The sequence below is a fragment of the Peromyscus maniculatus genome, chromosome 20 (genome assembly GCF_049852395.1).
Source record: "Peromyscus maniculatus bairdii isolate BWxNUB_F1_BW_parent chromosome 20, HU_Pman_BW_mat_3.1, whole genome shotgun sequence".
Classification (NCBI taxonomy): domain Eukaryota; kingdom Metazoa; phylum Chordata; class Mammalia; order Rodentia; family Cricetidae; genus Peromyscus; species Peromyscus maniculatus.
The window spans coordinates 64961108-64989009 of NC_134871.1; the positions used below are offsets into that span (position 1 = coordinate 64961108).

The following is a 27902-nucleotide window of genomic DNA, read 5'->3' on the forward strand; positions in this document are numbered from 1 at the left end:
GCCCTCAAATGCTGCCAGCAGAGCTTACTGGGATATTCTGATGAGTCTGGGAAGATTAAAAAGTACTGAGAGAAGTGTAGACCATGGAAGCCTAGCTCATGAAGTTCAGAGGGGACTAAGGACTCTGTCAGCACTTGGGATGGGGACCATTCACGTGCTTTGCCTGGTGAAGAATCTGGTGTCATGCAGCTCTGTTCCTGAGAACCCGAGTGAAGCTGAATTTGAAGCTGATGGATTTCCAGAAGGCACCTGCCTAGGAAAGTATTTCCCCAGCGTCAGCACACGGAAAGCTTTTGCTGCTGAGACTTCCCTACTATGACAGCCTTGAACTATGAGCCAGAGTGAGAAATTCCTCCAGGAGCTCGTTTCTTGAGGTGTTTTATCACAGGGACAGCGATGGTGACTAAGACAGCAGGTGTCTCCTGAGGTGTGCCAGGATGACAATGTGTCCTTTTCATCTTCTCCCCAAACTCTTGTTTCTTACTATCCTTTTGCAATGAACATCATCTTATTTCAGAAATGGTCATAATTACTTTCATGAACTTTTAGATCGGCATGTTACACAAGGAAACTGGAGACTGGCTTAATTATTTCCATACAAACACTGCTGTCACTATTTTCTGAAATTTCAAGGATCCATCTGTATATCTATATATTGTGATATAGTAATGAAATTCTTAGTAATGAAATTTAATAAATGTGTTGATATATCATTTTATTTTGCTTGAGAAACAGAAATACTATCCAAACACTCATTTTTGAATACTGACATGAAATAGGAGATTTCTTTCTTTAATGAATACAATTCTGCAGAGAAGCAGTGGAGTGCTGTGATATGTACTTCCGCTCAAATTAGATTTAAAATCAATTTATTAATATGCCAGATCCTCAGAACCTACCCACTTCACTATGAAAGGATCTAAAATAAATATATAAACAGATTCATGGCCTATAAGGAAATGACTCGCTCATTGAGGAATCACTAAATTATTCTTTAGTCATGTATGATATATTATGTACTTGTTACTCAAAAATGTGTCTAGTGTGCATGTGTGTAGTGTGTAGTGTGTGTGTGTGTGTGTGTGTGTGTGTGTGTGTGTGTGTGTGTAAAAGAGTGCTGTGTACATGGAGGGGTGTTCGGTGTTTGGCATGTCTATATGGAGTCGATATCTACTGTGGGTGCATTTCTCTGCAGCTCTCCATCTCACATTTGGAGACAGGGTCTCCCACTGAAACTTTCAGTCATTCCTTGACAAGCAAGATCCCAGAATCAAGCCGGGCGGTGGTGGCGCACGCCTTTAATCCCAGCACTTGGGAGGCAGAGGCAGGCGGATCTCTGTGAGTTCGAGGCCAGCCTGGGCTACCAAGTGAGCTCCAGGAAAGGTGCAAAGCTGCACAGAGAAACCCTGTCTCAAAAAAACAAAAACAAAAAAAAAAAAAAAAAAAGATCCCAGAATCAACTTGTCTTTGCTCCTAGAGATGAAGTTACAGGCATGTGCCAATGTACCCAGGTTTCCCACGAGTGTTGTAGATGGACTCAGATCCACATGCTTTTGTCATAATCACTTTCTTCACTGAGCCACCTTTCCTGTCCCACTAACAGGCTACTTGATTTTTTTCTAAATTTAGATAACTGGGTTCAAGCTTTTAATATGGAGGAAACATAGGATAAAACATGGAGGGGTGTTTTCTAGGTGTACATTTACTTATGAAGGAGATTAAGTTGGTCCTGACTTTTAAAAAACATGGTAATCCCTTAAAAGCAAATCTACACATATATGGAATACTTTTATAGTTTGGGATGAGTTGAGAGGGCGTGTGTGTTTGTGTGTGTGTGTGTGTGTGTGTGTGTGAGATGTTCAAGAGAATGCACTAATATTCTTAATCTTCAGATGCTTAAATGGTTTTATAAACCCAAATGTGTACTTAAAATTCTGCTCTCACAAAATACAATAAAGAGAAAAATGAGGTTCCCCCAGTGGGAGATTTCCATATTCACCTTCACCTAAACTGATGCTTGAGTGCTTGGAAGGGATATGTCTCCAGTGACAGGGATGCTGGAGGCTCCAAGGGTCCGTGTGCCAGGCCCTCTGGTTTCAGACCTTCCTCTGAAGTTCACTGTCTGCTTTCCTAAGGTCCTACGAGTCGACAGTAATCTGGTAGGCCACTGAATGCAGGCTGTAAGGGGTCCTTGGTGGCTTTGCAGGAAACACGTTCTGAAACTCCAGTGGATGAAAAGCTCAGTCACACAGGCAAGCTCAGCATGGGACTATGGGAAGAACAGCTACTGGGGAGAAGACACTGTCAACACTACAACTCTGCCTTCTGATGCGCGCCACAGGCCACCATCACCCCCTCCTGTGTAGACTGAAGATGTCCTGCACTGCTCACTGAGTGACTTCTTCCTGCTAGCAGTGGTATTACCTAAGAGTTCCTAAGCAAGTGAAATGGGAACAGGGCACCTTTAGCCACAGAAACAAAAGCAATCTGGCCCTAAGTTCTATATGACAGAGAAATGCCAAAAGGAAGAACATCATTTTCTAGTTTTGACCATATACATTTGTGTGGACAAGCAATTAGGAATATTAAATAAAAAACATCTTCCCTATCATGTAGAGCATATTGATACCACATCTGATTTAATGGACCATGTGATGCTATGGGAGAAAAACACATTCCTAATGTTTGCAGAAGCAAAAAAGCTAGTGTGCCCAGCCAGACTTTTGAAAGAAGTAGAGTTCAGGGCCCTCTTTTAAGACAGGCAGAAAGGGCAGCTGTTCAGACAGTGACTGGGAGGAGGGGCAGTGATGCTGAGCAGCCTGGGTTTGATGCTGATTCTAGAACTTATTGTAACTTCACAATTGGGACACCACCTCTCAAGAACCCACTTCCTTATTTATGAAACAAGGACAGAAGTTATACCCACTGCTAAACCATGATGAACATCAAGTGGGATTGATTCACATTAAGGTGCTTACAGAACTGTCTAACCCAGGAGAAGCCTAATCAATGTTAAACTTTACAATCAATACAGAGATCTCTCCAATGCCCTTAAGAAACCAGCAGCTACCATGGGCCTGATATCCAGAGATGCTCTATACTTCTCAGCCGTTTATTTACCAAATTCTGATTACCCACTAACATGGCAGGCACCTCATCAGGCCAAAAGAGAGAGGAAAAGAGGCCTCAGGCAGGCCCTCAAAGAAGTGCCCATTCTTCAGTTTTCTGAACTGAATTAGAGTGACAGTTATTCTGAACCTGGGTTCTGCCACATCTTTCTTTTGTGTATGGTGTATGGTGTTGTCATACTTAGGTGTCCATGTGACTCTCCATTCTGGAACCTCTTAGAAATGAACTGCTGAAAAATGAGCATATTCCCTTAATGGGATTGATCAAGACTCCTTCACAATACAGTCTGAACTCCACTGATCTGGAGATTTAGAAGATTTTGTAGTACTTCTTTTTAAGTTATTGGCTAATGGAAAATGAACAACCAGCTTTCTTTTTAAAATGAAGAAAAACATGCACTTAAAGTATTAGGAATGAAAAACCAAAAACAGACTTTATTCACTATTGCACATGAATAAATTTCAATAAGGAAAGATATAATAGTTACTTTAAAAATGTTTTATGTAGGGAATACAAATATCCATTTTAAAATGAAATGTAAACACAGTTTGAGTTGTGTGTTTTAGAATATATTTTGTGTAAATATATTTTCTTCAAGTTTGACTACAAGTATTATGTTTAATACTTGAATGTTATTCATGTCTATAAGAAAAAATAGTATCCATTATAGTATCCATTAAGAAAAGTAGGTGGAGGTTTGATGAGGAACAAATTTCTAAAATAAAACTGCAAAAATGTCCCCCATAAAACCTGTGGACTCATGCTCAGGGGAGGAAGGTCAACACCACCCATGAAAACAGAGAACAACATACTGTGTCTCAGTAGAGCAGTGTTAAACTGAGAAATGCCAGCCTCGCTGTATGAGGGTCCTGACAAGAATGTGTGGCCTGCATCATTCTCCTGGTTTGACATTGATGATGACCCTACAGGATAAAGGTAAGAAGCCTATCCCTGTAAGGCCACAGAGAATACTAGGTCCTGGAAAGAACAGAGTTGCTCCAGATTGGAGGAGATGATAAAGGGCCACAAGTGCAACATGTGTTTCTTTTTTTTAAATAAGATATTTTTATATGGCCGATCACCCCAGCCTCTAGGCTTTAGGCCCAGGGGCACAAGCAGTATTCCCTTACCCCCATGTATTGCAGCCCCAGTTGCAGGCCAGCAGGCAGGACTCCTGCAGGCAGGCCTGACTACCATCATTCTCCACTGGACTCTGTAACCTCAAGCCCCACTCTACCCCCCCCCCCCCCAAACCCACCCATCCTCCACGACTACAGCTGCTCCTTGAGAAACAGACTCCACCAGCTCCAATTGAACCAAGTGAGTCTTCATCCAATAACTGATGGAAGCAGATGCAGAGATTCACAACCAAGCACCAGGCTAAATTCCAGGAGTCCAGTAGAAAAGAAGGAAGAGGAATTATATGAGGAAGATCATGATGAGGAAATCTACAGAGACAACTGAACTAAGCTCAAAGGCACTCACGAACTTTAGACCAACAGCTGTGAAACCTGCATGGGACTAAACTAGACCCTCTGCATACGGAAGACAGTTATGTGGCTGATTCTGTTTGAGGGGCTCCTGGCAGTGTGATCAGGATCTGTCCCTGGTGCATGATCTGGCTTTCTGGATCCCATTACCTATGGTCAGACACATTGCTCACCGTTGATGCAGCAGGGAAGGGCTATGTTCTGCATCAAATGAATGTACCAGGCTTAGCTGTCCCTCCATGGGAGAAACTACCCTGTTGGAAGAGGGGAGGAGAGGTGGGTGGATGGGAGGGAGGTGGGGGAGGGGAGATCAGGAAGAGGGATCTGTGGTTGGTATGTAAAATGAATAAAAAAGAATGACGAAAAAGATATTTTTATATAATACGTTTTGATTGTAAATATTTTCATACAATATATTTTTATTGTATTGGTATTTCCCCCACACACACCACTACCAGATCCTCCACAACTTCATGTTCTTTCTTTTTTCTAAGAAAAAAAAGGGAAAGGAAAATAAACAAATAAAAAACTAAGACAAATAATACCAAAACAAAACAAAAGGCACACGACAAAACATGATAACGTGTGCTCTTAAGTACAGCCAAGAAAGAAAAGAAGATGTTGTTTAGATATAAACAAACTCTGGCTGGAGTTTGTAGACTGGTTATAGTAGGGTGTCAACACTGATTCCTACTTTCACCATTGCTTGTGTGTGTGCTGTGTGTGTAGACATGCATGTTGTGCATTCCATGTAGAGAAAGAGTTCCCTCCTTCCACCTTTCTGCAGCTCCCAGGGACTGAAGTCAAGGGACCAGGCTTACACAGTAAGTGGGTTTACCTGCTTAGCCATCTTGCGATTGAGGATGTATGCTGTATGTCTATAGAAAAATGTTTATGATGTTATTGAAATAAAAGATTAAGGGTGATGGAGCAAATGAGGTAAAAATGTTACCAACTGGGAAATCTGGCAAGACACAAGGACTTTTTATCTTGTTTCATAACTTGTAGGTAGGTTTGCAACTATTCCAAATTTTTCTTATAATAAAAGGAAACATTAGCCTAAGGAATCTATCATGGTTTGAATGCATGTGTGTGAATATATATATATATATATATGACGGACAATAAGTTTGTATTGTTAATATATGAATTCTTACAAAAAAGGAAAACAATGAAAAGACTATTAAGAATGATCATGTCTGAAAGAGAAACAAGTTATAAACAAATATATAAAACTTCAAATTCACAAGTACTTGGGGAGCTGAAGTTTTACAAATTATAGTCATTTTCAAGACGCCATATTAAAAAAATATTTTGGATATAATACTGTGTAAAACTCTACACAATGTAAACACATAGCTTAAAGTCTTAGTGTGTCGATGTGTCACTTAAGCTTAAAACAATTGCAAAAGAACTCATTATAGTTTGCTCCAAACATGCTTCTCACCCCTGTTCTGGTGTTGGCCAGGGCATTTTACTAGCTAGCTTAAATGAACTGCCAATGAAACCCAGCAAGTCACGTGTATTGTGGACCACTCACCATCCTCAGTATGTCCCACCCCCCACTACTGATAATTTTATAATGCCTACAGTTTTAAACAACCAAGGGGTAAAGAATAAAGGAAATATGATGCCACATGATTCATCATCTTTCAAACTGATCAATGGATAAAAGTCAATGGCAAAAGAAAAAGTAAACTATGAATGGCTTTAATTCTGCTTCAGCTGTGATAAAACAAATCAATACATGGTTTCAACCACAAGAGAAAATATAAGACTTTCGCCAAAAAATCATTGGAATTCAAGTGCCCACATGATCAAAGAAGATACGATTTTTTAAGCAATGCAGAAAACATTAACCTCATTGTCAATAGAGATGGCAAAATAACATTTTACCTGGCTATTTAAAAATGAACACACTAAACTACAGGGAAAAATAAAACATGGTCTAAATCTGTGGCTCTCAACCTTGCTAATGCTGTGACCCTCTAATACAGCTCCTCATGTTGTGGTGACCCCCACCCAACCATAAAATTATTTTCAATGTTACTTCATAACTTTTGTTACTGTTATGAATCATAATGTAAATATCTGTGTTTTCCGATGGTGTTGGGCAACCCCTGGATGGTCTTAAGTGACCCCTGTGAAAGAGGCCAAACCACTGTTCTAAATGAACTGAATTATATTTCCTTGATTAATAAGTGGTAGAAAGATCTCTGCAAATGTTAATGAGTGATGTACAAAATCATTTTAAGAATCTGATCGGAGGCATGAAGACTATTTGAGTAGTTTAGTCTTCGTGTCAGAAGACTTTAACAGATTTACAGTACATCGCAATGACACTAAAGGGTCATCTTGGAAAAGAGTCTTGAAATGCCAATGCATGCATCACACATTAAGAGAAGTAGAATAAACTTTGACAATATATTCAAAATATTGATAAGATGAATCAAAAACTCCAACATTATTTTGCTTAAATGCTGTGAATGAATGCACCTTTGATACAAAACAAAAATATGATTTTCTAGTAATATGGCAATTAATAACTCTTTCAAAATAAAAAATACCATACAAAGTAAAGATCCTAATTCACTAGCAGCCAACCTATAAAGAATCCTGGAAATAAATCTAATAAAGTATGTGTGTACTCTTATAAGAAAAGAACATAAAATGTGAAAAATAGAAATACAAGCCATATTCCTGGATAAGAAGGCTAGTACCATGAGAATTAAATAAAAAGTTAACAAATTTAATCTATAAATGCAATATCATTCCAGTATAAGGCCTAGTCATGCTTGTACTGTAAACTGACAACCGATCCTAACTGTCATACCAGGATGATATTCCAGACAGCAAAAGCAGATTCTTAAGAGGAACAAGAAGACATGAAGTATAGTATACACTTTTAAAATGGGTACACTGAAACCCACATTTATAATAGAAAAATGGCTGCATACAGTAGATTGCTGGTACATTTACCTAGTTAATAACACAGGAGCGAAAATAGGATTAACTTTTAACATTAACATAAGATTTCATTTCATATGAAAAAGAGGAATTTAAATGACTGACACTGGGCTAATTAGTTATCACTCTGGGGGAAAATTATATCTTCATTTCTTACCAATATTAGTGTGCAATCTAGGTAGATGTAATTTAGGGTACTAGACCTCATGGTAAGAAAGATCACTTAAAGTAAACAAAAATAAATGAGTAATGTACAGAATAACAGAGAATTGTTGTGATACTGAGTCAGAAAGACTAAATGCCCTCAGATCAAGACTGTGTGGATGTTCAGTACATTGCCTAGCCAACAGCCACAGCACTGGTCCCCCAGGATCTCCAGTTTATTGAAGCAATAGAGAAGAGAAGGAGCTCATCACAGTCTGGTGTATTGAGAGCCTCATGACTGTTCATGGTCAAAACAGGATGGAAACCTAGAACCATCCCTGACTAGGGAGGCATAGTATGATGTATGATGGGGCAGCTGGGATCACACAGCAAATAATCACAACAGCAGTAACCATGTGAGCCTTTCACTCACTTCTTCAGCACAGGGGGAGATTTGTGCCCTAGGAGATTATCTCTACATACTAAAACATAAATCTTGTTCCATCAATTAACCTAACTTAACATGGCACTGATAGAAAGCAGGCAAATGCTATTTGTTTACAAAGTCCCAAGTTTAGTTCTATTTCTCTGATGAACAACACCACTCCCATGCCTCTCAGTAACGTGTATGAATGCAAACTTATATTAGAAGATTCATCACAGCCACCTCAGAATAGAGGAGGTATAAAATGCACATTAGAAATGCAATTGTGTTGGAAACAAACAATTTCATAGAAACACTATTATAGGGGAAACAAGATTTGAGTGAGGGGGCTTAAATCATGTAGATCTTGGAGTTTGGAGTTTTAATTTATAAATCTCATTATCTTTAATGTTATTAGTACACAGCCAAAGAATGAAGGATATAGCAGCTTTTATGACAACCTGTTAATTCTATCCACAATAAACAAGGTCATCTTTTAGTTCAAAACCATTAAGCCAAGCAAATATTGCTATCAAGTCTAATTTTTACTTCCTTATGTCACAAAAGAAAAAAGGCTTACTGCATGATAAGCACTCACAAGTACATTTCATCAACCTCACATGGGAATGCATTCTTACTCTTCCCGAATGTGTAATAATTAATATTAAAAGAGTAGAAAAAATCATTTTTCACCTCAAGTTAATTAACACTGAAAAAGATGGTAAACTACAAGACATTTTTATATTTATCTGCAAAGCTATTGCCACAAATTATCTCTGTGTATGCTATTCATAGAGCACTCGAAGCTAGAAGCATAAATAACACTTGGATATCAGGAAAATTCTAAGAGCAACTTCATGAGAACCAATTTATGTAAATCCCAAGACCATCTCATAAAAAGAGAGAAATCTCATAAACTATAAAGAAGATAGGCCAGGTAATCATACCACATCTGTAAAGTGGACTCTGTTTATCTGAAAGAAACTAGTTTTTGAAAAACACAAAGGAGAAAAACAGGTCTTTGGAAATTGCAGAGGAAGTTCTCATTTATTTTTACTGACAAATCTATTTTTGCTCTTTCAGCAAGCCTTTACTTTTGTGTATATTTTTCTTCTCCAGTCACTGAAGAAATTGTTAGCAGCATCTTAAAATTATTGACCCGTTTTCTTTTCTTTCTCTTTGAAATACAGTCTTCAGAAATGTGAAATGTGGAGCGGGCTGCGTTGACCGCCCCAAGTGTCTTGGTTCTTTCAGACAGGTGCACAGATCTGGGGGTTGTTTATAGGAGATAAAGATGGTTATGCATACTCGGGAAAACCTGAGCCCATGATGCTCACATAAACTTGTGCTTTAATTTTAATAGCAGCCTCCCTTTGAACAACGCCACCTGAAGCTGGCATGTCAGATGGGCAGGCAAATGAGCTTTCCTTGTGGCTCACTGGTGCACTGCCAGTGAGGACCTCATAGTTTCACAATTAGGCTGTTGTCTGGTGCTGTTTGCACACCATGGCTCACTAGCACCTGCTCCCAGTTCTGAGATGCTCTTGATGGTCTTCCCTTCTTTCTTGTTCTTCGCTGCCTTTGGGTACTGCAGAATCCAGGGCAGGCCTCTCAGTCCATGTCCAAACCAACCAGCTTGTGTGATTAGGTTTCCAGTTGTGGAACGGCTCATTACAGGAGTTGTTATTCTCGGAGAACTTGTCTTATAGCTGTTTTGATGCAGTGGCTGCCTGTTAGTGGACTGGATCACTCATGCTGGAGCTAACGACATTTCAGAAGTGACCGGGAACCGATGCATCCACAGAGACATCTGAGCAGTCCCCCAGTTCCGTTTTACACCCGAATGGAAGCAGTGACAAATTTGATGATTCCAGGTCACAGACATGTTCACACTTTCTATCTTTCACTCGTCCCTTCATCTGTCAAGTATTTATTTAAGCGTCTAACTGTGTGACTACATGATATACAGAATGGGATTTTCACGTTTAATATATAACAATATATAATCCTTAACAGTAAGGACCTAACTGTATAGCAGAAATTTGTTGCCAATCATGTAAGATTTCACACCAACAAGTTGACGAAAAGGATGAGGAAGCCACATGGCAGTGGTCACCAGGTGCCAGGGTCACAGGCAGCACTGTGCTGCAGAATGTTTGGCACTGGTTCTCTGCACTGCAGAGAAAAAACTCAAAGATGTCGTCTCAATGATCTCCGTACAGACTGTGGTGGTGGTGGCTACTGTGTGAGTCTGTGTTGAGCACATCCAGTGACAGGTTTCATTATGGGAGTTCCGAGCATGTTTAGTCCTTGTTGCTCTTTCTCCACCTCCCTGACGCCACCCCACCCCAGCCCTCTCCTACCTTCCTCTTTCTCCCCCCACTGGTCACCCTTCCATGGTCACGTCATGTCACCTGTCTCCTGGGACTCTTGACAACACTGTCCACCTCTCCCCCATCCTCTTCTTCCCATGCCACGGTCATCTTTCTAGTATCTACTTGTGCACAAAGGTTAGCACATGAGAAACAGTAAAAGCTAAAGCTTATCAAAAATACAGATTTTTAAAACCCGTGCTTTGTCACACTTGCTGATTTCTATGTCTTACTAATTTCCATATCATAACCTACAAATTAATCCCCACCAGCTCATGACATTCCAACTCTCACTAGACAGTGTGTGCCAGCTCCAACACACTGCTGATGAGATGAGGTCTAATTTTTTATTGCACTCTTGTTTGTAAAATGCCTTCCAAGGGGCCAGTAAGATGGGTAAAGGTTATGCTATCAAGCTTGACAAACCGAGCTCGGTCCTCAGAACCAACCTATATGATGGGAGGAGAGAACAATTACTATAAGATGTCCTCTGACCTCCACATGTCCTGAGGCATGTACATGCCCACACATTATATATTTAACAAACAAACAAATAAATAAATAAATAAATAAATAAATAAATAAATAAATACAAAAAATGTAATGTCTTCAGTGAAAAAACCTGGTTTCCCCCAGGGATGACACTGGCTGGCTGGGAACAGGGGTGGTGATAACCTGGTGCCTGTACATCAGTGGTTCTCAGTCTGTGGGCTGTGACCCCTTTGGGAGTCACATATCAGATTTCCTGTATATCAGATATTTACATTACGATTCATAACAATAGCAAAATTACAGTTACGAAATAGCAATGAAGTAATTTTATGGTTGGGGGTCACCATGACATGAGGAACTGTATAAAAAATGTCACAGCATTAGGAAGGTTGTTCAATGTCCTGTGTGGAATGAATAGGAGTGAATACACATGGAGCATGCACACAATCAGCAGAAGTGTTCTACATTAGAACACCAAAAAGAAGGAGACTAACGCTGCCCGGGAAGCCAGTGTGAGAAGAGATGGATGATGGGAGCTGGAAAGGACAGGCCTAGCTTCGTGGACACTTGAGTAGGCTTGGGCAGGGAGGGAGGAAGGAGGCTGCACAGGAGAAGAGCAAGCCAGCCTCTGTGCTGACACACACTCTCCTACCAAACAGCTCCGCTTCAGTCTGTGTGTCCCGGAGCTGAGCCGGCATCTCCAGTCTCCATCCCATCCTGCCTTCTCCTTACTTCCCGTGACTGATAGCTATGGCTCGCTGCAATTAGCCCAGAGGAAGGGGACCACAGCCAGATGGAGACAGCCTCACAGCATCTCTACTGCTAATGTTGTCGATCTAGTAATTGTTTCCTTACAGATACTTTCTCCTCTAAGTCATGCAGCCCAACCACACAGACTCTTGCCCATTAGCTTTCTAACTGGCATGCAAGAGCATGTGCTCAGAAATCTCCCAAACTCACACAGCCCCACCCACAATCAGCACTGTGAACCTCTTGCAGAACATAGACGAGCCCTTACTATAAGAAACCAGAAAGGGAGAGTTGGACTCGTACCAGTCATTGCCAGTTAGAAGCGACAGAGTTACACAAAGAACAGCAATTAATATGGAAAGCCAACACGTCACATAGCAGAAACTTCTGGCATAGTCAAGAGAAAATCTCGGGTGCACATAACTGTCCCACACATTACAGGCACCCTGAGGTTTTCTGGGGTCTACTATGGCAAGATGCCACCACATGGCATGAACCCCCAACCATATTTGCTGGGGGCCATCACTACAGACACCTAGGAAAAGGTCATCAGAAAAATGTCTATTGTCTGAGCATCAGGAATGGTATTATCCTCTTCAATGTTTAGCCAAGTTTCTTCCTTTGCTTTATCTGCATGTTCACATTGTTTTGTCTGTTCCCATGGATACACCCACAAATGCCCTTAATTATCCACAAAATGATGAGGCTAAACATATGGCTCAGAATTTAAAAGACAGGGGCTAGGAGAAGGCTTGGTAGGTAAAAATGCTTGATGTGCCAGGCGGTGGTGGCGCACGCCTTTAATCCCAGTACTCGGGAGGCAGAGCTAGACAAATCTCTGTGAGATTGAGGCCAGCCTGGTCTACAGAGCGAGATCCAGGACAGCCACCAAAACTACACAGAGGAAACCCTGTCTTGAAACACCCCCCCCCCCAAAAAAAAAAAAAGCTTGATGTGCAACATGAGAACCTGAATGTGGATCCATGCATGTAAAACCAGGCATGATTAGACATGAGCCTGTACCTCTAGTTGGGGGCAGGGGAAGAAACATTTGTAGCTTGCTGGCCAACAAATGTACACAAAAATGGTGAGTTCTGGGTTCAGTCAGAAACATTGTCTCAAGAAAATGAGGCAGAGAATGATATTAGGACATCTGGTACCTTCCTCTGCCATCCCTGTGTACATGCCCTTGGGTTATGGTAATGAACATACAAATACAAGTATATACCATATATATATATATATGAAACACAGAGAGAGAGAAAAAATAGAGAAATGAGAAAAGAAAAAAACTGCATAGTGAAAAGTCCATCAAGTGCCAGTTTAGGATATATCATTGTGAGGTGGTCAGCAAATCAGAAAATCGGCAGAAGAGAGACCTGATGATTCCCCAGGAACACTGCCTTCATAGTGGTGCAGCCTGGGCTCAAGGCCCTCACCACAGGCTCTTCTGAAAAGTTCACAGCACCTCTGATGTGTGTTTGTCTCATCAATAGGATGAGAATGAGAGTGTGGACCTTGTGTGATTACAGGGCTTCTATAGACCTTTTCACTAGCATTTCAAAGGCTTTGTATGTATTTACAGATGAGGACGCTAAGGTGCAAAGTGGGGCATTTGTATGCAGTCACAAAGCCAGTGAGTGGTAGGGCAATGAGATGCAGTCTGCTTCCAGGGCTATACTCTTAACCTCTACTGAATACTAAAGGTAGCGCACACTGGAGAGGTAATGCCTTAAAAATAAGTCACATTTTACATAAATGGAAAGATATGCTATATCACAAATGTGGTATTAGTTTGACTAAAATGTGTTGATATTATAGAAAAACATAAGATGTACAAGCAAACAACCTACAAAATTAATACAGGGACCCCAGAAACAGAAACCATGTAGAACTCAATACAAGAACACAATGAGCAGAAGGTGCAGTCAGAACAGGTTAGCACAGGGAGACGGGTAAGGAAGGAAGCTGGGAGTGGCCATCACATACAAGTGATTGCATCTGGAGGACGGGTGGCTGAGTTGCATGTCTTCAAGAGAAAGAAAAACCTAGCGAGTTCATAAAGGAGAAATGTCCCTAGCATGGACAGATGACAGGCTATTCTCCTTAGGAATAGTCTTCCTTTATGTTGTGTGACTCATGGTCCCTGAAAGCCCAGTTGACATGGTCAGAGGTCCAGTGCCACAGACACAAGCCCAACCTCATCGTGGGTACCCGAAGAAAGATCTGTGGCAAGGGGTAAGCTATAGTAACTATGTGGAGATGGGGCTCCCCTGTGGATGTAACCAACCGTCTTATTAAATAAGAAACACAGAACCAATGTAAAAGAGAAAGCCAAGAGATCAGAGCTCAGAGCTAAAATCTCACCCTTCCTCCTGCGGTGGTTTTAGCTTCCCGAAAAAAAGAGCTATTTCCCTGTGTGTAAGTCGGTTCATAGTCATTCTGCCTTCTCATTGGTTGTAAACCCAAACACGTGACTGCCTCGTCACTGTCTGTATGTACAGCCCCCCAGGTCTTAAAGGCATATGTCTCCAGTGCTGGCTGTATCCCTGAACACACAGAGATCTATGGGATTAAAGGCGTGCGCCGCCACCACCGCCACACTCTGTCTATGGCTCTAATAGCTCTGACCTTCGGGCAACTTTATTTATTAACATACAATCAAAATCACATTTCAGTACAATTAGAATACCACCACACTCCCCACCCATTCCCACCCTGCCCTCAAGGTCCTAAGCAGTTCCCAGCTGGATGTCTGCATGTATGCGCTCCCCTCCAGCACAGGCCAGCCCCCAGAGGAGAACAAGCCCCATGAAATCATCCTTTGGTGCTGAGGATGGAGTGCAGGAAGACCTCAAAACCCAAGAACAAGTGTACCTGAGAACCCTCCTCTCAAAGTCTTGCTGCGTTTGTTCTTCTCATACTTCTGATTAAGTCTGGCCTTTGGTATTTGGGGAAGATGTGAAAAGTTTCAGACTGCCTAATCTCCAATAAGAATAAATCTTCTTTCCAAATCTGAACAAGATCATTAATGCTATTATGTATCTAAAGCACCTCGGGTTTATAAACTTGATTTCAAAATCACCTAAGAAGGGGCAGTCATTATATCCCACTTGGTAGGTGAGCAGTTGGAGACACAGATAGCCATGTGACTTGCCTGATTCATAGATAATATATAACAGGACTAAGAGTCAAAATATGAACACACAGATACTTCCATTGTCAGAATTGTTATTTTTCAGGCCTGCATTATTCTATGCTATTATTCTGTATTTGGGTATTATTCAGTATATGTACATCTGTCTATAGCTACCCATGTCAAGGGTATGGGTGACTCTCCTCACCCTTCTCTCTTTGGCCAGCTCTTCTACTGGTCCTTCCACATGTGAAAGAAAGTAGAAAGTGCTCATACGACAGTATTGTCATTCAATCCACACTCCTGAACACAGCTGTGAGTGCCGTGGCTCACAGGTTAAGTTCCAGGTATGTGATTAAAATTATAAGATCACTAATTCTAAGCACAGCCACTTTCCAACAGGGGGTGGTGGAATGCAGTACTTCCGTGGGTAATGATGAGAAATTAAGAAGTATGTTTGTCTTTAGCACTGAGGAAGATAGCCCCTGTGGAATTTAGGAATTGACAAACGTGTCTTAGAAGTGGACCTTTGTGTGCTCCCAACATGCTTCGATGCAGCGGTTTCCTCTGCTTTCAGGCAGAACTCTGTCTGCAGTTCTGCATAATACATGCAACAACTCTGTGCTCTTAAGTCCCTCGCACATCTCTCAGCAGGCTTGTGTTTACTGCTCTTCTGTAGAGTAATGCAATCACACAAAGACAATGCCAGAACCTTCACAAGCCCCACCTACCTGTGATCCAAGTGGTGGATGGAGAGAATAACTCCCGAATTTAAGTGGATCTGCTTCAGGGTCACCAAAATTGTGAACTCATGTTTATTTCTCAGCTTCTGGAGAAAGCGCTCAGCTGCAGCAGTGGGTGCTTTTATGCTTCTGGGGGAATCTAAAATTGAATAAACAATAAACACACATTAAGAATACACTAGAGTTTGATTTTATAAAGTACAACTTACAAACAACACCTTTCTAAAAGCTTCATCAAAGAATAACTCATAAATACCACATTTTAGCTTTTTGTGGTAAATCCCCCTAGTAAGACTTTATGCTGTATACAACACAGGGCACCACAAGATCACATAAATTGATGCATATGTTTCAGGAATCTGTTTTTAAAACATGTCACCTTTGAGGGGGGAAATCAAAGAATACTCCCAGTAAATGAGCGCTCCCAACTTTTCTCTTTACACAGTTTCTCTGGCCTATTACCATAACTACATCAGGATCAAGGGCAAAGAGATGTGTGTCCTACAAGACCCAAGCAACCAACCATGCTAGAGCCAGGTAACATAAGACCCAAGTGACTGGCCACCCTACTGCCAGGCAGCTTTTCTGACATCTGAGAGAAAACTGGATTTAAAATCTATGTGCCTCTCTCTCTGGAGTGGAATCTTCAGCCAGAAGGCTCGCTCTAAATAGATTCTTGAAAAGATCAGTGAAATTAGTCACTCTCAGCCTTCTGTGCAGTGGATGAAACAGGAAGATCAATTTTGCTCACCATATTTGTTGAAAGAAATACGTAGGACTTAATTCCACCCCCTCCTCCATGGGCTTAGCGAAAGCCCAGCCCAGCAAGTTTGCCTAAGAAAAGAGAAACTTTATTCTGCACTTTCAAATGATTTAGTCATGAACTCCAAACTCAGAACTGACAAGACATGGGAGAAACAGAGTAGAGAAAGCAGTGGGGCTGGGCGGTCAGAAAACCCTCTCATTCAAGCCCCTGATCACCATAAGCATGAAGTTCTCTGATTTATACTGTGTGCACAGGACTGATGCGTGTCAGAAAGGCAGTCTGCTGTGGTCAAAACATTCTCATCTTTTCTAGGTGAAAACAGGCTCGGGTAAGCAGTTCCCAACAGGAAGAACGGAGTTTGGAGAGTAGTTTATGTCCTGTGTCACCAACCCACAGGCATTTTTCACCACAGACTCACGTGGAATCTACTCAACACTGAGTTCAGAGAGGCTGACAGTAGACGGGTGGCTGTCACTGCTGAGAGAATATGGGAAACCAAGAGATACTGGGTAAAGCGTCAAAATCTTATCTTTACAGGATTAATGCATCCTGGAGCTCCAGTGTGCGCCATAGTGAAGAGTATGGTTATTAACACTCAATTTCACACTTACTGGGAATAGATCGTAAATCTCACTATGTCAAAAAAGGCAACCATATGAGGGGATGGGTAGGTTAGCATGATTCTGATAATCATTTAGCTGTATACACATACCAGATTTATTTGTTGCACACCTTAATGTCTCAGTTAAAAGAATTTGACCACCAAAGCAAATAAGCAGTCATAAGACTAGCTCCCCACCTCCCCCAGCTTTTGGTAACCACATGTACTTGCCACTACATAACAGAGACAAGTTATAGTTTACTTTAGAAATCTGACTCTGTTAAATGTATATGGGGAACAGACAGCACATTGACTGAATACATAGAGATTGTTAGATCCACATATTTCTAGAAATTTTTAGTACTTCTTTGAAAAAAGTCATGGAAGTTTTGTTAGGATCACCCTGAACCCTTTGGTCATTTGGAGTGATGGGGCAGTGTAAGAAGGTTAATTATTCAAATCCTCAAGTACATGGTATCTTTCCATTTATTTGTGTTGCCGTCAATCCTTACAACAATATTCTTTAGTTTTCAGTGTGCAAGTCTTATATTTCTCCAGCTAAATTTATTCTCAATACTTTTTTGTAGCTATTATAAGTCATAGTGTTGTCTCAATTTCTTTTTCAGATAGCTCATTGTCAGAATATGGACACTCTCAAGTATTTTCAGCATGCCAACAATAAAGTTAAGGAAGGGATTTATCTATCTTACAATAACAAAAAATGGGTAAGCATTATTTTCTTCTTTTCCAATTAAAAAAGTATCACAGCCATTGTCACCAAGTATCTAATGAGTCTCCACTTACAGCAATGTGTAAAAACTTAAATTAATTTTCCCCATAACCTGACATTGAAAATATCATGTGTGGATTCAATTATAAATATCATCTACTCCCAGATACAGAACAGCTGACTGATGCTTCAAAACCCACCCGTCTACTATTTTTCAGATGTTAGCTGCACCCTATTGCCACTTAAATTCAGGTTAGAAATACCCTAGCTTGGGTCTATTATCACATCCCATCGCTTTTACTATCCTTTCAACATTTTCATAGTGTAAACTGTAAATGCAAAATAATGGTGATGATTTTAAGAGTCAAATTGAACAAGTTTATTAACACTGTATGCAGTTTGCAAAGCCTTTAAACACAAATAAACCAATTTAAGCCTCAGAGCACTCTGTAGTGTTTCATTGTAAACTGCAGATTAGAGACAAAAACCCAAGATGACTGGGGTCATAGCATAGTTATCCCCAAATCCATTCATTTCTGTGACTGTACTGCATTTGGAACAATCAGAAGCAATTCTGGCCACACATAGGAACCAACCCATCTAATTCAAGTGGCAGATCAAGGACCCCACTCAAGATGAGTGGCTTCCTATGGTTACACAACAGAGTTCGACCACATCATGGTGATGCATATTCCAGGGATGCACAATCCTCTTTTAAGTTAACTTTTGCAAAAGCATAATGTCCAGATAAAAAGTTTCTCACGATCTCTGAATTAACTAGTCTTTTCAGAACAGCAACCAGATTCTTACAATAGGCCCTCTCAGGTACATACTAAACTAAGCTGATCTAAACTATTGTGATGTGAATTAAAACTTTAAAACAAAATGCTCCTTGGAAAAACAGTTTTCAAATAATTGTACATTAAAAAGCCCTCTGCACAGAGAGACAGTTGTGTAGTTTGATCTGCTTAAGGGGTCCCTGGCAGCAGGATCAGAATCCATCCCTGGTGCATGAGCAGGCTTCTAGGAGCCCACTACCTATGGTGGGACACCTCACAGCCTTGGGGAAGGGGGGAGGGGCTTGGATCTTCCTCTACTGAATGTACCAGGCTCTGCTGACTCTCCATGGGAGACCTTACCTTCTTGTAGGAGGGAATGGGTGGTGGGTTAGGGGGAATGTTGGGGGGTGGGAGGAGGAAGAGGGGGATCTATGATTGGTATGTAAAATGAATTTAAAAAATTAAGAAAAAAAAACTAAAAATAAAAAATGCTATTAGGTTACCTGGGATTAATTTATCACTGTTCAAGGGACAGGCAATGCCTACTGATACCACAATGTAATCTGCATGTATGTGATCCCCATTACAAGGTAACAGTCAAGAACGAGAACCCACTCCTGAAGAGTGACTCTGACATTCTGACTCTCATCAAACCCACAGCAACCTCAAAAGTTTCTTCCAAACCCAAAACTGATTATAATTTGGACCAATACCACATCAGCATGTATGGCTTCACCACACAGTGATAAGAAACATTAAGATGATGGGTCAGAAGCACAAGTAGTAACTGGCCAACCGAACAAAACTGAAGGTCAGATTCACTGCCTGAACCTAACGCTACTGCTGGACCTGACACAAATCACTTGACTCACACAATGAAATTTTCATTCATAAAGTGAAACACAATAGAGTCAGAATATGAGGGGCCCACAATAAAATGCCTCTAGAATTCAAACCTAAAGTATTGAAATCTTATATGTAATAAATACTTTATTCTATTGCTTTATTTTTTTATTATTATTAGTTTGAGTGCCTTTATGGAGTGTGTGTATGAGCGTGTGCACATGTGTGCATGTGTGTCTGGTGTGTGCATGCGTATGCAAGCATGTGCATGCCACAGCATACATGTGGTGGTCACAGGACAACTTTATAGGATGGGGTCCCTCTTTCTACCTTTGTGAGAGTTCTGAGACTCAAACTCCAGTCCCCAGCATTTGGCAGGACAAGCACCTTTACCTGCTGTGCCGCCTCACAGGCCCATCTGTCGCTTTGGATCTGATTGGATGCCCACAATCATGGTTTGCCTCACCATTACAATTTATAAGTTCACAAATTATGCTCCTTTGAATTATGTCACCTATCTCTATCCATACGCAATCTTGTTGGCACTAGCAGAAAGATGGTTTTAAAAAAGAAACACAATATTTACAGGATCAAAGTGGGGTTTCTATTATAGATCATTAAAATTGTACTAATATTTCTTCACAATGGGTAGAGAGCTACAACATGGTCTCACATGCCTACAATGTGAAGGTTATGGATTGTGCAACTGTGGACTGCACAAGCAGATTCTAAGAAAATCTTTGCTGAGTAGCCAAAGAGAGAGCCCATGGTGCCCTGCCAATTATGCAGAGGTGAAATGCTGAAAGGCACAATTTCATCTTCCTCTTAATAGGCCAGTTTGACCTAAGACATCAATTTGGAGAGTTTATTCTTCTATATTTCTTCCTTAATTATAATAATCACATTATTTCTGAGTAACAAGACACCAAAGTCGCACTTATCATGATTAGCCCCCCTATCCAAGTTAAACTTCATTTTTCTGTCATGATTATTCTCACTTTAAGAAAGTAAACAGCATTATAGAGTACCAAAGGACATTACCAAGTGACAAGAAATGCATTGTAACCAGCTTCTCAGTCCAGACTTTATGAAACTGAAAATCTGTCCATTTCTGCCCTTGATTCTCCCTACCCCCTTTTCTGTCTCCTCTAGGTTTCTCAGTCAGAGGAATCATAATGTTAAAAATAAAAAATAAAATAGGAGTAGATTTGAAATGAACCATGTCCTCTCAGAAATTCAATAAGAACTCTGGAAATTTGTCCATCCTCTGAAATAAATCACTCTCTAACCCACCGGGTTGGCACAGTCTACAGAGCTCCAGCTTCTGTCTCAAGCCTGTCCCTCTGCCCTGCACACCCAACCAGCTGAGCTCTGGCTTCTGTCTCAAGCCTGTCCCTCTGCCCTGCACCTAACCACATGGTTGAGACTTTAATATTCTGTCAGGTTCGTGCCAGACATGTTGCTTCACTGCCCCTTTGGAATGGATGAGTCCTGCTCAGGTCTCAGAACGCTGGGTCTGTAGAAGGAGGCCTGCTGGACTTCCCAGTCACAGGACTAATGAGCTGTTCCAACACCGTGCACCGCCCCAACCCCCACTGCTGAGGTCATCTTGGCTCCAACCCATCACAGTACCTTCTTAAAGTGTCCCCACCAGTGTGAGTTTTTCTTTTTGTTTTGTTTTTTTTTTTTTGTTTTTGTTTTTGTTTGTTTGTTGGTTTTGTTTTTTTCAAGACAGGGTTTCTCTGTGTAGTTTTGGTGCTTGTCCTGGATCTCTCTTTGTAGACCATGGCCTCAAACTCACAGAGATCCGCCTGGCTCTGCCTCCCGAGTGCTGGGATTAAAGGCGTGAGCCACCACTGCCCGGAGAGTTTTTCTAAATTAAACTCATTATTTAAATGTTGGAATGACCCCTGTACAAAGTATAAAATACACCTACTATCTAAACTTAACTCTTCATTCACCTTGCAGAAGCTACCTCATCACTAGTGCTGGCTGATTCACTCCCAGAAGTCTCTGTTATATTTCTCATCTCTGTGACAGCACCAGACACAAAGGAAGGGAGGGTTTATTTGGGTGCATGCCTTTATGTGATACTCTCCATTATAGTAGCAGGCAGTGCTTGGCAGTGAGAATGTGGCTGAGACGCTTCACCGCCTACAGCTCCATGGAACAGGAAGCAGAGACAGGACAGGAAGTCCAAATGATACTCTTCCTCTCAGTGGATCTCAACCTTCCTAATGCTGTGACCCTTTAGTACAGTTCCTCATGTTGTGGTGATCCCCGACCATAAAATTATTTTCATTACAACTTCATAATTGTAATTTTGCTACTATTATGAATTGTAATGCAAACATCTGCTTTGCAGGATATCTGATATGTGACTTCTTTGAAAGGGTCATTTGACTCACAAAGGGGTCACGACCCATAGGTTGGGAACCATTGCTAGCCAGGCACACCCCCCCCAACTTTCCGGCGGCTTCACAAGTTCCCAGAATAGTGCCACCAGTGGATTCCAGTGTCCAAACAGATGAATCTATGGGATATTTTATATTTCAAACATAACACCCACCAAGCTGGACTAGTACCACTTTGGCCCAATTTCCCCCCAAATAAACCATTTCCAAACTAAGCATCACCTTGTATTTTCTGCCAACTTCATTAATTCAAAAAGCCTATACTTGACACTTAATATGTGCAAAATGCATGCTACATAGTTTTTCGTTGAGAATTCTGCAAATGAAGATTAGCAGTATTTCAACACCATGCACTGCCTGAGTCACTGTGGCTGACTCCGAATTGCCCTCGAATAGAAACAGCTCTCCTCCCTGGCTCTAGAAGTAAAATCACCTACTTTTGCAGGCATGTGGCTACTACTTAGAAACTGCATTATTCCCTACCATCCTTTGCAGCTTAAGTGTCCAGGTGTAATTCCATCCAATGGACTGTGTGTTAACAAAAACGGATCACAGTCCTCTTTCGTGATCAAAGGAGACTGACCACACTCTTCTTCCTTTCCATTCATGATATGGTGAAAACAGTCAATGTCAATAAAGATGGGCATCTGAAGTAGAATATCAACCAAACCCTTGGTCTGCGGACAATCTCGGGTGGAAGAATTGCCATCAACCCAAGGCTACCTGCTGATCTGGATTGCTGTATGAGAGCACAATAAATGTCTTCCTTGTGTAAGCGATGCATTTTATGGAAGACCTGAAACTGTTCCCTACATAATACATCTCCCCAAATGTCTGATTCATTCAGACATTCCACTGGAGTATCATTCTTTAATGATCAGCAAATTTTCTCTATAAGGCCAAATGATACACGTTTTTAGGTATTGCAGACTATAAACATATTTGCCATGTAACTCTTTTAAAAATTATTTTTACAAAAAAATAAGCCCACAAAAACAATGTTAAGTCCCATCATTGACTGACCCTTGGCAGCAGTGAGTATAATTCCCCATTTATAAGATGAAGTATTTCATATCTTTAGTTGCTTAAGTTTGTTTAGGAAGGAAACCTAAACCACTGGATAGGAGGTTTCATTCGAGGATTGCTAGATAAGCAAACAGGAAGAGATGGAGCAACATTGCCTGGTGATGTGTTGCTGTCATTGATCTTGATAGGCATGAGTGATACTTAAAACTAATTGTCAGCTGGACAAGAACAGACTCATCCAGGAGACCGATCTCTAGGCATGTTTGTGAGGAGCTTATAAACTGGGCTGAGATGGGAAGTGTCATGCCCATGTGTGTGGCACTTCTTATGGGCTGGGGTCCGACCTAATACGAAAAGGTAAGTGAGCAGAACATCCAGAACATTGCTGTTTCCCTCCTCTGCTTCCTGGTTGAGGAAGCAGTGTACCCATCAGCCCCTAGATCCTGTTACCACATGGCTCTCCTCACCATTGGCTGTGTCCCCTTCAACTGTGAGCCAGAGCAAACCCTTCCGCTGTAAGCTGCTTTTATGATCCCATCAGAGAGATAAATAACCAAGGCAGAAAGTCACTATGAAGAAGAGCCTGTGGCTGGGATGAACCTGAACATGTGGTTCTTCCTCCTATGAAACTGGTTTGATGGAGGAGTTTAGAATTTCAGCCTTGAAAATCTCTAGACTGCTGTAAGCAGAAATCAGTGGGTTAGCCTGATGAAAAAGACCAGAATGCTGAGAGAAATGTGGACATTGGAGGCCTGGCTCATGAGGTGTTAGAGGGGAACAAAAAAAAAATCTATTAAGAAATTGACTAGAGACTATTCATGAAATATTCAGCGAAAGACCTGACTGTGGCCCTGAGTACTTTAGTATGGCTGAACTCTAAAGCAAAAGACTAATTTGTTCAGTGAAAGAAATCTCAAGACAGGATCTCATTTCAGTATTTCAGTACTGTAACAGTTACTGCCTGACCTCATCTGTGTCTCCAGTGAGAAGAAGCCAAAAGGGGAACAGATATTTTTAAAAAAGTACAATTTAGTGAGGAAAAGAGTGTAAGTATAAAGTTACCGACAAGGAAGTTCAAAAGCAGCTGTGATTATGAGAGAGATTATTTAATAAAGTGGCGCTGACAAGGCAGTTCAGAAGCAGGTGTGATTACTGAAGAGATTATGGCACCATTAAAGAGACACCTCCTCCTCCATAAGAGACAATACAAAAGACAATCTGAGGGCAAGACCCTGTCTATCAGGGCTATCACTTACATGAAAACGCTCGTTTGTTTGATAAGAGGAAGCATAAACTGAGTGTTCCAGCGAAGGCTCTCTTTGCCTCAAAATGGCCACCCAGGGAAGTGTTTTGTTTTTCCCCAGTCAGCCTTGAAGAAACACAGAATCTCTTGTGGCTGTGATCCTGGCAGGGCCAGGCTACCCAGCAAGCTGGTAGCAGAACTTGATATCATGGCTCACGGGGTACTGGTTTTCCAGGTAGGAATTTGCAAGACTGAGGGGACTGTGGAATCTTGTGCCTGGGTTGAAGAAAACCAATTAGGGCAGCAACCTGTTGCATTCTTTGGGGAGGTCCTGAGAGGCCACGGCTTGCAGCTGTAAAGGTGAAGCTTAAGTAGCAATGGAAACCCCAGAAAGCTGGAGATTCCAGAACCATAGAACAGGTGCCTGGAAGTGCAAGCATGGAGTGGGGTCAGAAAAAAAAGGGGGAGCACTAAAAGGGAGGGACGGCTTGGTGTTTGGTTTACTGGGGCTCTAGGAGTATGCCCTATAATCAGCTGGCTGAGGAAGAGAAGACTGAGGCCTGGTTTATTGGTAGTTCTGTACACCACACAGGCACCAGAACAGGACATCTGCAGCATCAGAGCCTCCTTAGGGGACAACCAAGGACAGTGGTGGAGAGAAACCTTTACAGTGGCTAGATCTTTGGGAAGTACACATAGTCACACATTTTTCTTGAAAGGAGAAATGGACTGATATGTGATTATGTATTGATTCACAAGCTATATCTACTGGTTTTGCTGGATGGTTGGGGAGTAAAAGGGACCATGATTGGAAAGTTAGTAATAAATATATTTGGGGAAAGCCATGTAGACAGACATCTCCTAAAAGGCAAAAGATAGGATGATGCTTGTGTCTCATACCTGGAAAACCAGTACCATGTGAATAATGATGTCAAGCTCTGCTACCAGCTTGCTGTGTAGCCTGGCCCCCCTTGGATCATAGCCCTATGAGATTCTGTATTTCTTCAAGACTGACTCTAGCAGAACAGTTCCCTGAGTGGCCATTTTGAAACAAGGAGAACTCATCAAATGTTACATCAGTAGAGGAGAAGTGTTTTCCATATGGCTGTGTATGCTCTTAACCAGCATCCAGGGTATGACATTGTTTCTTCTATATCCAGGATTCATGGATCCAGGAGTGAAAAGCTGGAGATGGGAACAGATAGTACTGTTCACCATTAACCCTAGTGACCCACTAGGAAATTTTTTGCTTCCTGTAACAATGACCTTGTTACTATGCTGATAAACAAATCTTTGTTTCAGAAGGGTGGAATGTTCCTTCCAGAAAGCACAACAAACAATCCATCCAACAGGAAGTTAGGACTTCCTTCTGGTTATTTTGGGCTCCTGATGCCTTTGAGTCAATAAACTAAGAACTAACAGTGCTAGAATGTGCAAATAATCGAGATCATTAGGAGGAAAAGACTGCTTTTCCAGTCTGGGGCGTAGGAGATACTTCATGGTGTCTCTTGGTTATTGCGGAATATTCCTTTATACTGTTTGAAGATGTGTCACTGTGATTGGTTTAATGAAGAGCTGAATGGCCAATGGCTAGGCAGGAAGAGGTTAGGTGGGATTTCTGTGGACAGAAAGGACTCTGGGAAGAAGAAAGGTGGGGTCACCAGCCAGACGAGGAAGCAGCATGAGCAGTATAGAGAGATGCGGTGACAGGTGGCAGAACATAGATTAAAATAAGTGGGTTAATTTAAATTATAAGAGCTAAGGGAACAAGCCTAAGCTAAGGCTGAGCTTTCATAATTAATAAGTCTCCATGTCATTTGTCAGGAGCTGGCATTACAGAGAAAGACTTGGTATACTTGGTATTACTATGTCCTGTCATTATGATCAGTGGGAAACTATAACAACCCAATCCAATCAGGATGATTAATGGCCAGACCCTTTGGAAATGAAGATATGGATCACCCCTTCAGGTAAAGAGTCAAGACCCACTGAAGTGCTTGCTGAGTGTGGAGAAAATACAGAATGGGAAATATAGAAATATAGTCATAAATACCAGCTAAGGCCATGTGACCATTTACAATAGTACTCTACCCGTTGGAGTGTTTTTGACCTATTTTCTTAAAAATGTATTTGTTTACACGGTAAGCAGATATTTGTGTTTTCTTTCTTATATTTATCATGTGATGTAACATCAATTAAAACAATATCAGTTGGTAGGTGTTGGAAAATCTACATTATCATACTTAAGTTATGGGACATTAAAAGACTTTGTTCCTCAAGGGACTTTGGTACTCAAAACCCTTTGGAGTCTGGAAGGTTATATTCCAAGTTCCTGATGCTGACCATTGGAGTCAAGAGATCTGTTATATTCCCTGCTTTGAAGGACTATTTATCCTCATCCTGTTCTTCCCTTTTGGAAGAAGAATGCTAACTCTGCTATAAGGTAGCTCAACATTAAGATAATTTGAAGACTTGGGGAACTTTTAAAGTCAGATTCTACTTTATATTATGAAATAAACTTGAGAGTTTAGGGACAAGGGGTGGAAGGTTATGATTTTCAAGCGATGTTTTCATGTATCAAGTTGACAGCGGGTGGAGTACTATGGTTAGCTCTAATTGTCAACTTGACACAACTTGGAATCGGCTGGGAAGAGAGCTCCAGTGAGTGACTGTCTACATGGGGTTGGCCTGTGGGCACATCTGTGGGGCCTGGTTTGCATCTCTTCACTGTGATAAAACACCAACAAAAACAAACTTGGGGAGGAAAGGGCTTATTTGACTTACCTATCCAAATCACAATCCATCCTTGAGGGACTCAATCAGGAGCTGAGGCAGGAAGCACTGAGGGGTGCTGCTTCCTGGCTTGCTTTCCATGGCTTCCTCAGCCTGCTTTTTTATGCAACTCAGGACCAGCAGCCCAGGGAGCTCACTACCCATAATGAGCTGGGCCCTCCCACATCAGTCACTCATTAAGAAAAGGCTCCCACAGACATGCTCATGAGCCAATCTGACAGAGGACATTCCTCAACTGAGGTTCTCTCTCCTCTCTCCTCCAGTGTCCCTCACTTCTGCCAAGATGCCAAAGCTAACCATCCCAATAGAGGATTGCGTTTATTGATGTGGGAAACTTATCCTCACTGTGGGCAGCACCTTCTGATAGTGCCCTGATAAAGGGAAGAAGAAAAGTTTTCCTTTCTGCTCACTTGGCCCTCACAATCCCTGGTGAGCTCATCTACCCTGTTGTTGCTGCTGCTAATTCCTTTACTGATACTAGAACCAGATTCTTAGCGTTTCCAGTGTGAACTGAAGATGAGCAGCTCTCCAGGAATCTCTCAGGCCATCAGGCCAGATTCTTACTGCAAAAGTACATAGCTCACAGACTGAGTAAATATTGGGTTCTCAGCCTCTCTGCTGTGAGACAGACGTGGTTAGATTATGACCCTACATTGTAAGCCAGTCTAATAAATCCTAAATCCTCTTTTAATATATAGTATGTCTGTCAGTTTTGTTCCTTGTAGAGAATGCTTACAAATACAACATGTAATGCATGCAAAAATTTACCAAAATATTTTACACACACACACATACACACACACACACACACACACACACACACACACACACATACACACAAACACACACACACACACACACACACACACACACATACACAAATACACACACACACAATGGGACCCAAAGATCCATCCTTTGCCCTTTAAGATAACAGTGGGTGAGAATGCAAAGAGAACCTAAATTAACTAACAGAACTTGGTCCTTTGTAGGTAAGCATGTTTCTAGAAGAGAAGAACAAAAGAGCAAGCAGAAGACCCCACCCTCAAGTGGTCGGTGT

The 27902-nt window shown here is 41.4% G+C and overlaps 1 protein-coding gene across 3 annotated transcripts in view; it reads right to left on the reverse strand.

Moving 5' to 3' along the window:
• Nell2 (neural EGFL like 2) overlaps window positions 1–27902 on the reverse strand; it is a 343938-nt gene that overhangs the window by 212985 nt on the left and 103051 nt on the right. For all 3 annotated transcript variants that reach the window (XM_006974326.4, XM_015993199.3, XM_076556663.1), the window contains exon 4: window positions 15636–15786. In XM_006974326.4, coding sequence (XP_006974388.1) covers window positions 15636–15786 — 151 coding nt within the window. The remainder of the gene's footprint in view (window positions 1–15635; window positions 15787–27902) is intronic.